General features: G+C 46.5%; 1 protein-coding gene and 1 long non-coding RNA gene across 2 annotated transcripts in view; one reads left to right on the top strand and one right to left on the bottom strand.

Moving 5' to 3' along the window:
• Positions 1 to 135, bottom strand: part of HMGN1 (high mobility group nucleosome binding domain 1) — a 7,140-nt gene extending 7,005 nt beyond the window's left edge. The window contains exon 1 of the mRNA XM_049627855.1: positions 23 to 135. Within this exon, the coding sequence (XP_049483812.1) occupies positions 23 to 37 (15 nt within the window). The 5' untranslated portion in view covers positions 38 to 135. The remainder of the gene's footprint in view (positions 1 to 22) is intronic.
• Positions 136 to 1,355: 1,220 nt separating this feature from the next.
• LOC125920729 (uncharacterized) lies at positions 1,356 to 11,267 on the top strand. Its single transcript, XR_007457173.1, has 2 exons — positions 1,356 to 2,781; positions 10,807 to 11,267. It is a non-coding gene; the product is annotated as an uncharacterized LOC125920729 (long non-coding RNA).
• Positions 11,268 to 12,905: the final 1,638 nt, after the last annotated feature.

The following is a 12,905-nucleotide window of genomic DNA, read 5'->3' as shown; positions in this document are numbered from 1 at the left end:
GCGCGTGCGGGCCGCCGCTCACCTTCCTCTTGGGCATCGTGGCGGCGGGGCGGGCGCGTGCCGGGTGCCTGCGGGCCGCCGCGCGCCGAGAGCCTTCGCGAAGCTGGGCTGCCTGGCCGCTACCGCTCCTCCCGCCGCCGGAGCTGCTGCGACCCGCGGCGGGGGCGGTGGGAGAACCGGATGGAACCGGATTGGGAGCCCGCCCCCTCCTCCCCCCGCGTCCCCCCGGCCGCTGGCTCCCCCTCCCCGCCGGCCGGGCCGCCCCCCGCCCCCGCCCCCGCCCATTGGCTGTGAGGCCCACCGCGCCGCGGCCCGCGCCCGGAATAGGTGAGGCGGGCCGTCACTCGACCACTGCGCCCCGCCCCCGCTCCCGGCGCCCCCACCCCCGCCCGGCGTCTCGCGGGGCCCCAGACCCAGGCGAGGGGGGCGGGGCCCCAGAGGCCGCTCTCACCTCACGGTAGTTTGTTTGAAGCCGAGCCGCAAAGTGCGGTCTGCGCGCCGATTGGCGGAGCTCCGCCACGTGATCGCCGAGTGGCCCCCACCCACAGCCTCCCTAGTTACCTGGGCTCCCCCGGCGTCCAGAGAGCCTCAGGGATTGAGTCCGTCCCTTCTAGGAGTATTGGGAATGGGGCATTTATAGTTAGTCTAATAAACTGGGAAGGGAGAGACGATGGATTCAAGTACGAGCCAATTCTCCCTTCTTGGTCGGCAAGAAGGGCTATCTGTGGGCCCCAGTTTCACAGGCCTTCGGGAAGCCGGCCTCAGTGCGCAGGCGCCGGAGGGGAGGTCGTGGGAAGGAACGCTGGCGAGCGGGCTCAGCTCCCCGCTCTGCCACTGCGCAGGCGCGGGTCTTTGCGACGTCTTCGGGGCTCGCGGCCCCCGGAGGCCCGTCTCTGCTGCGCGGTTTTTCTGGATCAGCTCTTTCTGTGTCGCTTTCTTTAGATCATCTGTTCCTTGAGGGGCCGGGGTCTCCACGGTCCCCAGGACGTGCCCTCCCTCTCGCAGACTCCTGGGCCGGCCGATCCCTCCTTCCCTGAAGTGAAGCGGGAAGCACGCCCACCCTCTCCAGCCCGTTTTTAACCGGCTGCTCACCTAAGCACCTTTTTAAAGTGGAAAAAGGGCATCACGCTGGGAGGCTGAGCCGGGAACCCCGGAACCAGTGAGCTCACCTTTTACCCCATTTCTTTAATGAAGAAGAAAATTAGGTTTTTTAGAAAATTCTTTTAACGTTTATTTTTGAAAGAGAGAGAGGGGGGGAGACACAGAATCCGAAGCAGGCTCCAGGTTCTAAACTGTCAGCACGGAGACCAACGTGGGGCCGGAACTCGCCAACCGGGAGATAATGACCTGCTGAAGTCAGAGGCTTAGCCAACTTACGACCCAGGCGCCATAAAAATTACATTTAGAAGAAGGAATTGAGTGAGGTTACAAGTTTTTAATCAGAATTGTCAGCCGGAACTCTTGGAAAGAAGGAAATGTTGGAGGACTCTGCATCCAAAAGATAGGAAACAGATCAAATGTCCCTCATTTGAAGGGCCTGGCTAAACTATGGCCCCTCGCATGGTGAACTACAACAAAGAATGAGCCAGCTCTTTATAGAGGAAGTGAATTTTGAAAACCACCAGTCAGACCATGTACCTCCTGATCTCAATAACTAGCGTCTTCCTTTCTCATTCAAGAAAGTCTGAGTCCTAGAGTGGCTTATAAAGTCCCCTGCAGTTTGGCCCAGTTCACTGATTTTCACAGATGCTCCTTCTGTTTCGTCTTCCTCTTCTCAAACAGGCTGGGCACCCTCTGCTTCAGGGCCTTGTCACCTGCTGTTCCCTCTGCCTGGAATGCCCTGCCTCAGACTAGTATGGCTCTCTTCTTTTGGGGCTTTGGGGCTTTGCGCAGATTTCACCCTCTCAATTAGGGCCTGTCCTGACCTTTCAGTTTAAAATTGCAACTCCCCATCTCTGTTCTCTGCCTTTTTTTTTTTTCTACGTGGTGTCTATTGAATATGTAACTATATTGAATATAAAGCTATACATTCATTAGGCAACTCAGAAAGAATTCATGAGAACATGGTGCCAGCAGTTGTCTCTGTGGAGAACAACTAGCAGCAGGGTGAGATTAAAATTTATCCTTTTCTCTTTTTTCCTCACTCCTATCTGCATTACAAAAAAAAAAAAAAAAATTAACATCAGCCCCGAGTTTATGGCACAGACATGTACTGAGCACCTGTGCTGTGCCAGGCATTATGTTAGGCGTTGGGGTAGAGAGACAGCAGACAGGACATGTAGGGTAAAGACTCTGGGTAATAGTTTAGAGGAGAGAAGGCACCCAAATCATCCTGGCGAGGGAAAGGGGAAGCCGCAGGCGGGACAGCACAGTCCAGGGCATGTGGACTTACTAGAATGTGACGGTCCCCCAGGGCCTGCTAAGTGGCAGTGATGGACACATGGAGAATGGCCAATGACAATTAGAGAAAAGAGACAAAATACAAAAAAAGGGCAAACTGCAGGGGATCATTTGATGCCAAGCTGAGTTTGGCCATTATCCAAGGAGACGCTGAAAGGTCTTTCGAAGGGAATGACGGGCTGAGATCTGAACTTAACTTGTGAACTTTCTCCCATGAGAATTAAAGCTGCACGAAGCCAGAGGTGACGAACTGGTGGCCTACAGTTTGCTTTGGACCAGGTTTGTTTGTTTGTTTGTTTTGTTTTGTTTTTAATTGGCCCACATAAGAACATGGAGGAACAAGAATTCGATAGGAAAACCATTTGGCAGTATCTCTTAAAGGTAAGCAAGCACTCCATGCCTCAGTAATTCCACTCCTAGAAATATGCCCAACAAAATTGCTTACATCCGTTCACCAGAAGACATGATGTAGAATATTCATAGCTGGCTTATTTTCATAGGCCCAGCTGGTAGCAACCGAAATGCCCATGAATTGGCACTGGAATGCCCATGAATTGCATGAATGGATGGAAGTCTTATCAGCAATGACAAAGAGCTACCCACAGTCACACACAACAACACAATAGGGGAATCTCACAAACACAGGTTGACAGATAGATGCAGCTCCAAAAGAATGCGTACAGTGTGATTCCATTTACATAATGTCCAAAGGCAGGGAAATGAGTCTAGCCCATTAGGAGTCAGGAAACTAGTTCCTGTGTGCGGGTGGGGTGGCGAGCCAGTGGCTGGATGAGAAAGACTTTAGGGGGCTGGTCATGTTCTATTTCTTGGTCTGGATGTTGTGTTCACTTTGTGTTAATTGAGCTGTGCTCTTAGTATATACATTTCTGTATACATAACAATAAAGTTTTAAAGTTTTTTTTTTTTTTAAGCAACATGTCAAAATCAGACGATTTCACATACAGATTCAGCTCTTTACCTTCCCCTGGCCTCCTTTGTGTGCAGTCTATGGGATGCGCTTGACCTTGTAACTTATAAAGAGGCACTCTGTCCAGTTTGCCAGTGTCCCAGCCCTGCTGATTTTTCTCACCCATATTTTCTGGAGGAGGTCCCAATAATTCATTTTTGCTTTTGTTCCCCTTGCCTCCGGAGACGTGTTGAGTAAGAAGTTGCTGCGGCCAAGATCAAAGAGGCTTTTGCCTGCTTTCTCCTCAAGGATTCCGATGGCTTCCTGTCTTACATTTAGGTCTTTCATCCATTTTGAGTTTATTTTTTGTGTCTGGTGTAAGAAAATGGTCCAGGTTCATTCTTCTGCATGTCACTGTCCAGTTTTCCCAGCACCACTTGCTGAAGAGACTGTCTTTATTCCATGGGATAGTCTTTCTTGCTTTGTCAAAGATTAGTTCGTTGACTATATATTTGTGGGTCCATTTCTGGGTTCCCTATTCTGTTCCATTGATCTGAGTGTCTGTTTTTGTGCCAGGACCATACTGTCTTGATCATTACAGCTTTGTAATACAGCTTGAAGTCCGTCTCACCCGTATTTTCTGCCTGGCCTCTGAAGGTGTTTGTGATGCCTGTGAGTAAACGAGGGTAATTGCAGACACCACTTTTTGTATTTCCATTTATTTTTGAAAGAAATATTTATGTGGTTCAACATTCTAAGGGCTCAGATTTATTTCCAGAGAAGGCTCTGTTCTACTTCTGTGCTCCTAGGTATCTAGTTCTCCCAGGGAGAAACCAGTGTTGCTGCTTGTGTGTCCTTCCAGAAATGTTTTGTGCATATACAAGCAAATGAATCTATACTTTTTGTCCCCCCACCCCTTGCTTTTCCATTCTGCTTGGCACCTTGCATTTTTCACTTAATGCAGTCTGTTTCCTATTAGCACATTTTTATTGCTGAATCATATCCTACTGTATGGATGTACCAAACATTTTTAAACCAATTCTCTGTTGACTTTCAAATAGTGCCAGTCTTTTGATCCTTCAAAGGATGCTGCAGTGTATAACCGTGTATGTCTGTGTGCTTTTCCTATAAAATTGGAAAGCTGGTCCCACTTGTTGCTAAACCTAAACACACACCCAACACAGGCACTAGAACCAGGCAGTGCTTGATCAAAAGTGGGAATGGGGCATCTGGGTGGCTCAGTCATCAAGCATCTGACTTCAGGTCATGATCTCACCACTGGTGAGTTCAAGTCCCACGTCGGGTGAGCTCGAGCCCCTCTTCGGGTGAACACAAGGCCCGCTTTGAGTAAAACACGAGTCCCCGGTGAGTCCTGCTTCTCTCTCTCTCTCCCTCTCCCTGTCTCTACCCCTTGCTCACTTGTGCACCCGCCCCCCCCCCGCCCCCCGCAAAAAAAGTGGGAATCTATACTGGATGATCCAGAATGTTGGATAATCACATGAAAACACGAAATTTTAAAAATTCCTCAAGGACCCTCAGGATCTGTGTATACAAGTATCCTCTCCACTACTCCACCCGGGGGTGCATGTGCCCCACTTTGGAAAGTCCTGGATTGATGCTGACTGGTGGATGATGGGGTGGTGATTGAGGAGTTCTAGTAGGATGGACCTTGGTGTATCTGAAGAGGGGAAACGGGGTTAGGGAAGAAAGCAGCGGCCAGGAAGTGCAAGACAGAAGCGATGACGGGCTGTAGTGGGGAACTGACGTCATTGGTCTGGACTCCAAGTAGAGGTGCGGTCAGGCTGAGAGGTCCCATGTCAAGTCAGGTTGTTGCAAGAAGGCACAGCAGGTGAGACGTTGTAAAGCAGTCGAGCCAATGAATGTTGGCTGTGGGGAAGACCAGTGGAAGGAAGGATCTGGGATATATTTTGGTGGGGGGGAACTGACAGGGCTCTTCCCTAAACTGGGTGCGAAGGAGACGAGACAGACCTTTGGCTATGAGTAATAGAGACCCGTATCAGCATAAGCAATAAGGAAATGGAAGCTCCTCCACTGTAGAATGTTCTGGACTGGGGGATTCAGCAGCTTAATGTGTTATCACAGTCCCAGTTTTTCTCTCCCAGTTGTTGTGCCTCTTTCCAAATTGGCTTCATTCTCAGTTGAAAGGGGAATTCTGCACATCACATCCAGATTTATAACATCCAGAGAAAGAAGCCCCTTTCCCCCAGAATCCCTTACTCGATTGCCTTTACTTGCTGGCCAGAATTGGGTGACATGCGAGGGGAAATGGGCCACCCTTAGATTAAATCAGCTCCCCCCCCCCCCGGAGTTGGGGGTAGGGCCAGGGGTGCAGGGAGTGGATACCTGAACAAAAGAACGGTTCTGTCAGGAAGGACAAAGAGGGCAATGGGCTGAGAATCAGGTGCGTTTCTTAGGCTGTATGGATGGGGGGCAACCAGCCAGGTAGGGATGAAAGAAGAGGGGTGCAGGGGTGTGGAGAGGGTGTGGAGGTGGTAATTGTAAAGTGCCCACTACATTGACCACTAGGATGTCACCGATTGTCCTGATGGAGCAGGAGAGGTAGGGCAGAAACCAGACTGAAGTTAGAAAGTAGGGGAGGGGAGGAAATGAAACATCTCGAGCCCCCACTGTGTTGTGCTCTACCGTGCTGTGTCTCCAGAAGCCCAGTCTCTGGGCCAGTGTGTCCAGGGAGTGAAGACATGATAAACTGGGGTAGGTGTGAGACAAGCCTGTGAGCAAGAGAAGGTTCCCAAGATGGTGGGAACACTGAATGCCTACTGTTCACCACTCTGTTGGATATCCACGCTGCTGCGGAAGGGGGAGGTGCAAGGGTGGCAGAAAAGAGCAAAAACCTAGGCCCCCATACGGAGCTTTTGATGATCACTGCGCTGAATGTGCCCGAAACGCCAGAACAGAGAGAGCCCTAAGATGACAGATAGTTGTAGAAGTCACCATGTAGTTATGTTTCTAGCCTGTTTGCAAACTTTATGGGTGCATGACTACATCATTGTTCTTAGATAATTGGAATTATTGTTATTACAAGGTTGCCTGTTTGGCAGTTCATCATACTGATTGTTATTTCATTTCATTTCTTTTTATTTTATATTTCATGTCATTTCATTTCACTTTTATGGTATCTGGGCATGTGCCCTTTCTTATTCTTTTGTTGTTATTTATATATTTATTATTTTTAAATTTTATTTAAATCCAAGTTAGTTAACATATAGCGTAATAATGGTTTCAGGAGCAGAAGTTAGTGATTCATCATTTACGTAAAACACCCAGTGCTCACCCCCACAAGTGCCCTCCTTAATGCCCATCGTCCATTTAGCCCATCCTCCCACCCAACTTCCCCCCACTCCAGCAACCTTCAGTTTGTTCTCTGTATTTAAGCATCTCTTATGGTTTGCTTCTCCCTCTGTTTTTATCTTTTTACTTCCCTCCCCCTATGTTCATCTGTCGTGTTTCTCAAGTTCCATATATGAGTGAAATCATATTTATCTTTTTCTGATGTATTTTGCTTAGCATGAAGCATTCTACTTCCAACCACTTTGTTGGAAATGGCAAAAATTTATTCTTTTTATTGCTGAGTAATATTCCATTGCATGTATGTATATACATATATATATGTATATGTATATACATATATGTGTGTGTATATATATATACATATATACATATATATACACACACATATATATATATACCACCTCTTCTTTATTCATGTGGGCTCTTATGATTGTTATTTTAGACAGAACAATAAGCCAGCTAGAAATTGGTCACGTTATTCTTTTCTGCTCACAAGTGAACCTTGCCTTTCTAAATATGGAAAGCAAGCGTCTTAGTCTGTTCTGGCTGCTTTAACAAAGTACCATAGACTAGATGACATGAACAACAGACATTTACTTCTCATAGTTGTGGAGGCTGGGAAGTCCAAGACCAAAGTGCTGGCTGTTTCGATGTGTGACGAAAACCTGCTTCCTTGCTTCCTGGTTCCTAGATGGCTGTCTTCCTGCTGTGTCCTCAACTTGGAAGGAAGGGGAAGGCAGCTCTCTGGGGTCTTTATAAGGGCACCGATCCCATTCACAAGGGCTCCGCCCCCATGACCTAGTCACCTCCCAAAGGCCCCACCTCCAAATACCATCCTAATGGGGATTAGGTTTCAACAATTGAATTCTGGGGGAGCACAGTTCAAGAACATTCCCTGCATCTCTCCCAGATCATTCAGCTTCTGTGGCTTCCAAAGAGAATCACCCCCTCAAATGGGCAGCCACTTCATACTCTTTGAGACTTGAGCAGAAATATTCTACTCCATTGTTAAGAGGCACTTGTTCAACCAGACTCTTGCTATCACACGAAAGGGTTCAAGGTTTCCCTGGCTTGTGTGAACTCTAAAAGCAGAGGCAGCCGTATAGATGTGTTCAGCTGACATGTTTTGAGGGATGCCCATTCATAGCCTACAAGAGAAAGCGGTTTCCTTTGGTTAGATGTCGCCCCACGTCTGTGGTTTGGAGTGTTGGCCAGAATAACAACTAAAAGAAGGAAAAAAAAGTTCTCTTAATGCTACTTTTACATTTTTCAAATACATTTGACTCTTGAGCAACATGGGTTTGAACTGTACAGGTCCACTTATACACAATTCTTTTTTCGATATATACAGTAAAGTACTGTAAATGTATTTTTCTCTTCTTTATGATTTTTAAAAAATTTTTAATGTTTATTATTTATTTTTGAGAGAGAGACACAGACAGAGCACAAGGGGGAGAGGGGCAGAGAGAGGGGGAGACCCAGAATCTGAAGCAAGCTCAAGGTTTTGAGCTGTCAACACAGAGCCCAACACGAGGCTCAAACCCCAAGAACTGCGAGATCATGACCTGAGCTGAAGTCGGATGCTTAACCAACTGAGCCACTCAGGTGCCCCCCCCCCTTATGATTTTCTTAATAACATTTTCTTTTCTCTAGCTTCAGTATAAGATATATGTATATATATACAACATATATATACACAATATTATACATATAATATATATTAGTATATATTATATATGTATTATATAATACAAATTATACATAATACATAAAATATTATACATACAATATGTATTATATATACATATATGCATATGCATATGCATATACATATATACATACAATATATGTATTATATATAATACATATAACGTACAAAATATGTGTTAGTTGGCTGTTTATGTTACTGGTAAGGCTTCTGCAGCAATAGGCTATTAGTAGTTAAATTTTGGGGGAGTCAAAAGTTATGCATGGATTTTCAGCTGCATCGGAGAAGTTGGCTTCCCTAACTCCTTTGTTGTTCAAAGGTCAACGTAATTTTTAAAAAGTTTTTTCTGAATCCTTTCTCAGAAGCAATGTAACTGATGAAGATTTCACTTTGGTGTAATTTTTATTAAGGCAAAAACAGGAGAGGGAACCTAATATGACATTTCATGTAGTCAAATAATATAAAATGTTATTCCCATCTGGATGTCTTCTCATTTTCCTTTGCATTCAGAGAAACCAGATACAACGTTATTAGCAGAAATAGACGAGCCTGGCTTTTGACTCCACTTTTAATTTTCTGCAACGTTTCTATAAGTTTGAGATTATTTTAAAATAATTTTTTGAAAGCTAACGAAAAATTTATTTAGAGATACATTTCTTCTGGACATAGTCCAAAGCCTGTGAAAATTTGAGAATTAAATTTCTTACACTAATAAGATTACATTTTAAACTACTGAATTTTGCATATTCAGAAAGGTATACCATAACAAAGAGACCTAAAAACATTTAAAAGTTTATTTGGTTTTAGCGGTGTTTTTCTTTTTTTTTTTAATTTTTTTTTTTTTAACATTTTATTTATTTTTGAGACAGAGAGAGACAGAGCATGAACGGGGGAGGATCAGAGAGAGAGGGAGACACAGAATCGGAAGCAGGCTCCAGGCTCTGAGCCATCAGCCCAGAGCCCGACGCGGGGCTCGAACTCACGGACCGCGAGATCGTGACCTGAGCCTAAGTCGGACGCTTAACCGACTGAGCCACCCAGGCGCCCCTTAGCGGTGTTTTTCTTAAATTGAGGTAAAATTCACATAACATGTAACTATTTTATTTTACTTTAATTTTTTTAGATATTTGTGTATTTTGAGAGAGAGAGTGCACACGAGCTCCCAACGGGGGTGAGAGGGAGCACACAGCCTGACGTGGGGTTCAGTCCCAACAACTGTGAGATCATGACCTGAGCCAAAACCAAGAGTCGGGCACTTAAACGGCTGAGCCACCCAGGTGCCCCGAAACTATTTTAAAATGTACGATGCAGTGGCATTAGTACATTCACCATATTGTTCAACTACTATCTAGCAATATTAAATGTGCTGCTTTTAAAGATAACTTCACATTTGCATTAAAACATTTTATGTTTTGTTTTTTTTTAACAAGTTAAAAAACACAGCCGATGTTATAATAGAAAAAAATAGGACTGGGGCGCCTGGGTGGCTCAGTCGGTTGAACGTCCCACTTTGGCTTGTTTCATGCTCTCCCAGTCCGTGAGTTCGAGCCCCACCTTGGGCTCTGTGCTGGCAGCTCAGAGCCTAGAGCCTGCTTCGGATTCTGTCTGTCTGTCCGTCTGTCTGTCTCTCTCTCTCTCCCCCTCCCCCACTCACACTCTGTCTCTGTCTCTCTCTCAAAAAAATAAACATTAAAGACATAAAAAAAGAAAAGAAAAAAATAGGATAAAATAGGCTGAGAGGGAAAGGATTAGGACCTGAGGTCCCTGGGTGGGGAAAGACATATTTTGGACAAATGCTGGGAGTATCTGACCTCAGCAACCCCCCCGGGGCATAAAAGTTCCTCTTACGAATGGAACACATCCAGGGTGCCTGGGTGGCTCAGTCCGTTAAGCGTCCAGCTTCGACTCAGGTCATGATCTCACGGTTTGTGAGTTTGAGCCCCCTGTCGGGCTCTGTGCTGACAGCTCAGAGCCTGGAACCTGCTTTGGGCTCTGCGTCTCCCTCTCTCTGTGCCCCACTGCCACTGGTGCTCTGCCTCTCTCTGTCTCAAAAGTAAACAAACATTAAAAAAATAAAAATAAAAAAGAATGGAACAGACCCCACCTACTCCCCCTCGGTTTCCCTCAGGGATGTGACAAAAGACCTAAGCATGGCCATAGCCCACCTGTCATACAATGAAATTGAACCAATCAGGAATGGACCTCCCAGCGCCCAGAGCCGTTAGGCCAATAAGGGTGGGACCTGGGAGGGAACAGGGGGCAGGGGAGAGCCAACCAGAACCTTATAAAACAAGGAGAGAGCTTTCCTACTATTCTCCCTTCCTGACCTTACCTGCCAATAAACTTTTGCCCGCTGCTCGTTTTGTGTCCGCCTCTTCATTCTTCAAAGCGGTGAGACCAGGGATCCCAGGCATTGTGGTAAACGATCCTGCAACTATGTTACCTCCTTCTTTCTCCTTAGGTCCTCACGCACCGGGACACACGCACACTTGTGTGCACACACTCAAGACTGCTTGAAGATTCAGCTTTACTCAAATGCAGTTTTCCAAGAGATTCTCCTACTTCATTCCTCCTTAGCTCTCTTGGACCCTAAAGCAGGCCGCCAACATACCAGACCCGTGCAGGCCTCTGGCAGCTGACGCTCACCGCGGGGCTGGGAAGTTTGTGCCTTCCAGGTCACTGCCTGTGCTTGGTTTGTGCCAGTCACGGACACAACCGATGCAGGCTTTACTTAATTCACCCAAATGTTGATGGCCCAGGTGCCCCTAGTATGGTCTTTACAAGTAGGCAGAGTAACACCCCACCCCCCACTTATCCACCTCTTAATATCCAGAACCTGTGACGATGCTACCTTATGTGGCAAAAGGGCTTTGTAGATGTGACTAAGTTAAAGGTTTTCATTAAAAAAAATTTTTTTTTAAACATCTGTTCATTTTTGAGAGACAGACCGTGAGCGGAGGAGGGGCAGAGACAGAAGGGGACACGGAATCCGAAGCAGGCTTCAGGCTCCAAGCTGTCAGCACAGAACCGCGAGATGGTGAGCTGAGCCAAAGTCGGACGCTTAACGGACTGAGTCCACCCAGGCGCCCCATTAAGTTAAAGATTTGTAAATGGGGAGGGAGATTATCCCAGTTTACCCGTCTGGATCGACTTCAGTCAAGAGGGCCAGAGGAGTGTCAGGGAGGATGTGGCAATGGAAGCAGAGGTTGGAGTGGTGTGATTGTTGGCTTAACCCGAACCAGATAGAAACGGATTGATCCTGAGATGTCCTGGCGTTCGTGCTTTCTTTCCACTTGCTAGTAGAATGATTCAGCTTTCAGCGTTAGTGCTCTTTTTGCGAGCTGTCCAAATGAAGCCATAGGAGAGATGTTAGTTGTTCAAACTGGGTTGTCTCTGAAGGCCAGGTACTGCCGGTGCTCTTCCACCATGACTGCACAGTCAAGGGCATCCTTCAGTTTTGTTTTGTTTGTTTTTTTTTTTTTTTTTGGTCGAATTCTTGCCTTACCAGGAATTGGCAATCCTCCTGGTTGGGGGATGTGGTAGTGTAGTGGGGTATTCTGGTAGGGGTGAGGAATAGCGATGCCTCCTGTTCTGCCTGAAAGGCAGTCACTGGGGAGGGAGGCAGGGGGGCAGGAGCTGCTATCACTTCAGGGGGGTTCTCCCTCCCAGTTCATCTAAGTCTCCAGTGAGTAGAGGAGCCAATAGGACTATCTAGTAGCTTTGGATGGTCCAGCTGAAGGCAAAAGAGGTGAGGCGAGCTCCACCCTGTCTTTTGGTTTGGTCAGTTCAGCCTCACCTATGAGCCGAGATGCCATTCCACGGAAAGAGTTTACTTGACCGCTCTCGAGTCGCTTCACTTCACGTTTTTTTTTTTTTATCATTATTATTTAAATGTTTATGTTTATTTTTGAGAGAGAGAGTGTGAGCAGGGAGGAGCAGAGAGAGAGGAGGACAGAGGATCTGAAGTGGGCTCTGTGCTGACAGCAGCAAGCCTGGTGTGGGGCTCCAACTCGTGAACTGTGAGATCGTGACCCGAGCCAGAGATGGACGCTCCACCGACTGGGCCACCCAGGTGCCCCAACTTCACGTTTTCTTGAAGCAGAAACGTGTAGTGACGAGAGAAAAACCCTCTGGAGGCCTGATACACGAAGGATGCCATTTTAGATTTCTTTCTAAGTCAATGTGATTATACATAAATCAAACCCAGAGCCTGATTTGTGGTTCCACCACCCATGTGCTGTGCACCTGCTCTGTGAATGGGCAGCCTAAAGGAAAACCATCTTGTCCCCGAGATAGCAATCATACTACTCCCTGCATTCCTTGGTCACAAAACTTGTGATTCCTGCCTATATGCTAATCTATAATTTTTGGAGTTTTTACAAGATGTAAAAAGAGAGTATACAACCCTATAAAAACTTCATTCTCCGGAGTACTTCCTTCCCTGTGAAGAGCGTGTTTCCCCAGGAAGCTGCCCTCACTTGGGCTTGAATGAGACTCTTCTTTTCTCTTTAAAATTTTTAAAAAGTGTTGTTCATTCTTCCTCGGCATTTCTTGGTATAG

This window comes from Panthera uncia, chromosome C2, assembly GCF_023721935.1.
Source record: "Panthera uncia isolate 11264 chromosome C2, Puncia_PCG_1.0, whole genome shotgun sequence".
Classification (NCBI taxonomy): Eukaryota; Metazoa; Chordata; class Mammalia; order Carnivora; family Felidae; genus Panthera; species Panthera uncia.
The sequence above is the reverse complement of the archived record's forward strand: the minus strand, read 5'-3'. Positions and strand labels throughout refer to the sequence as shown.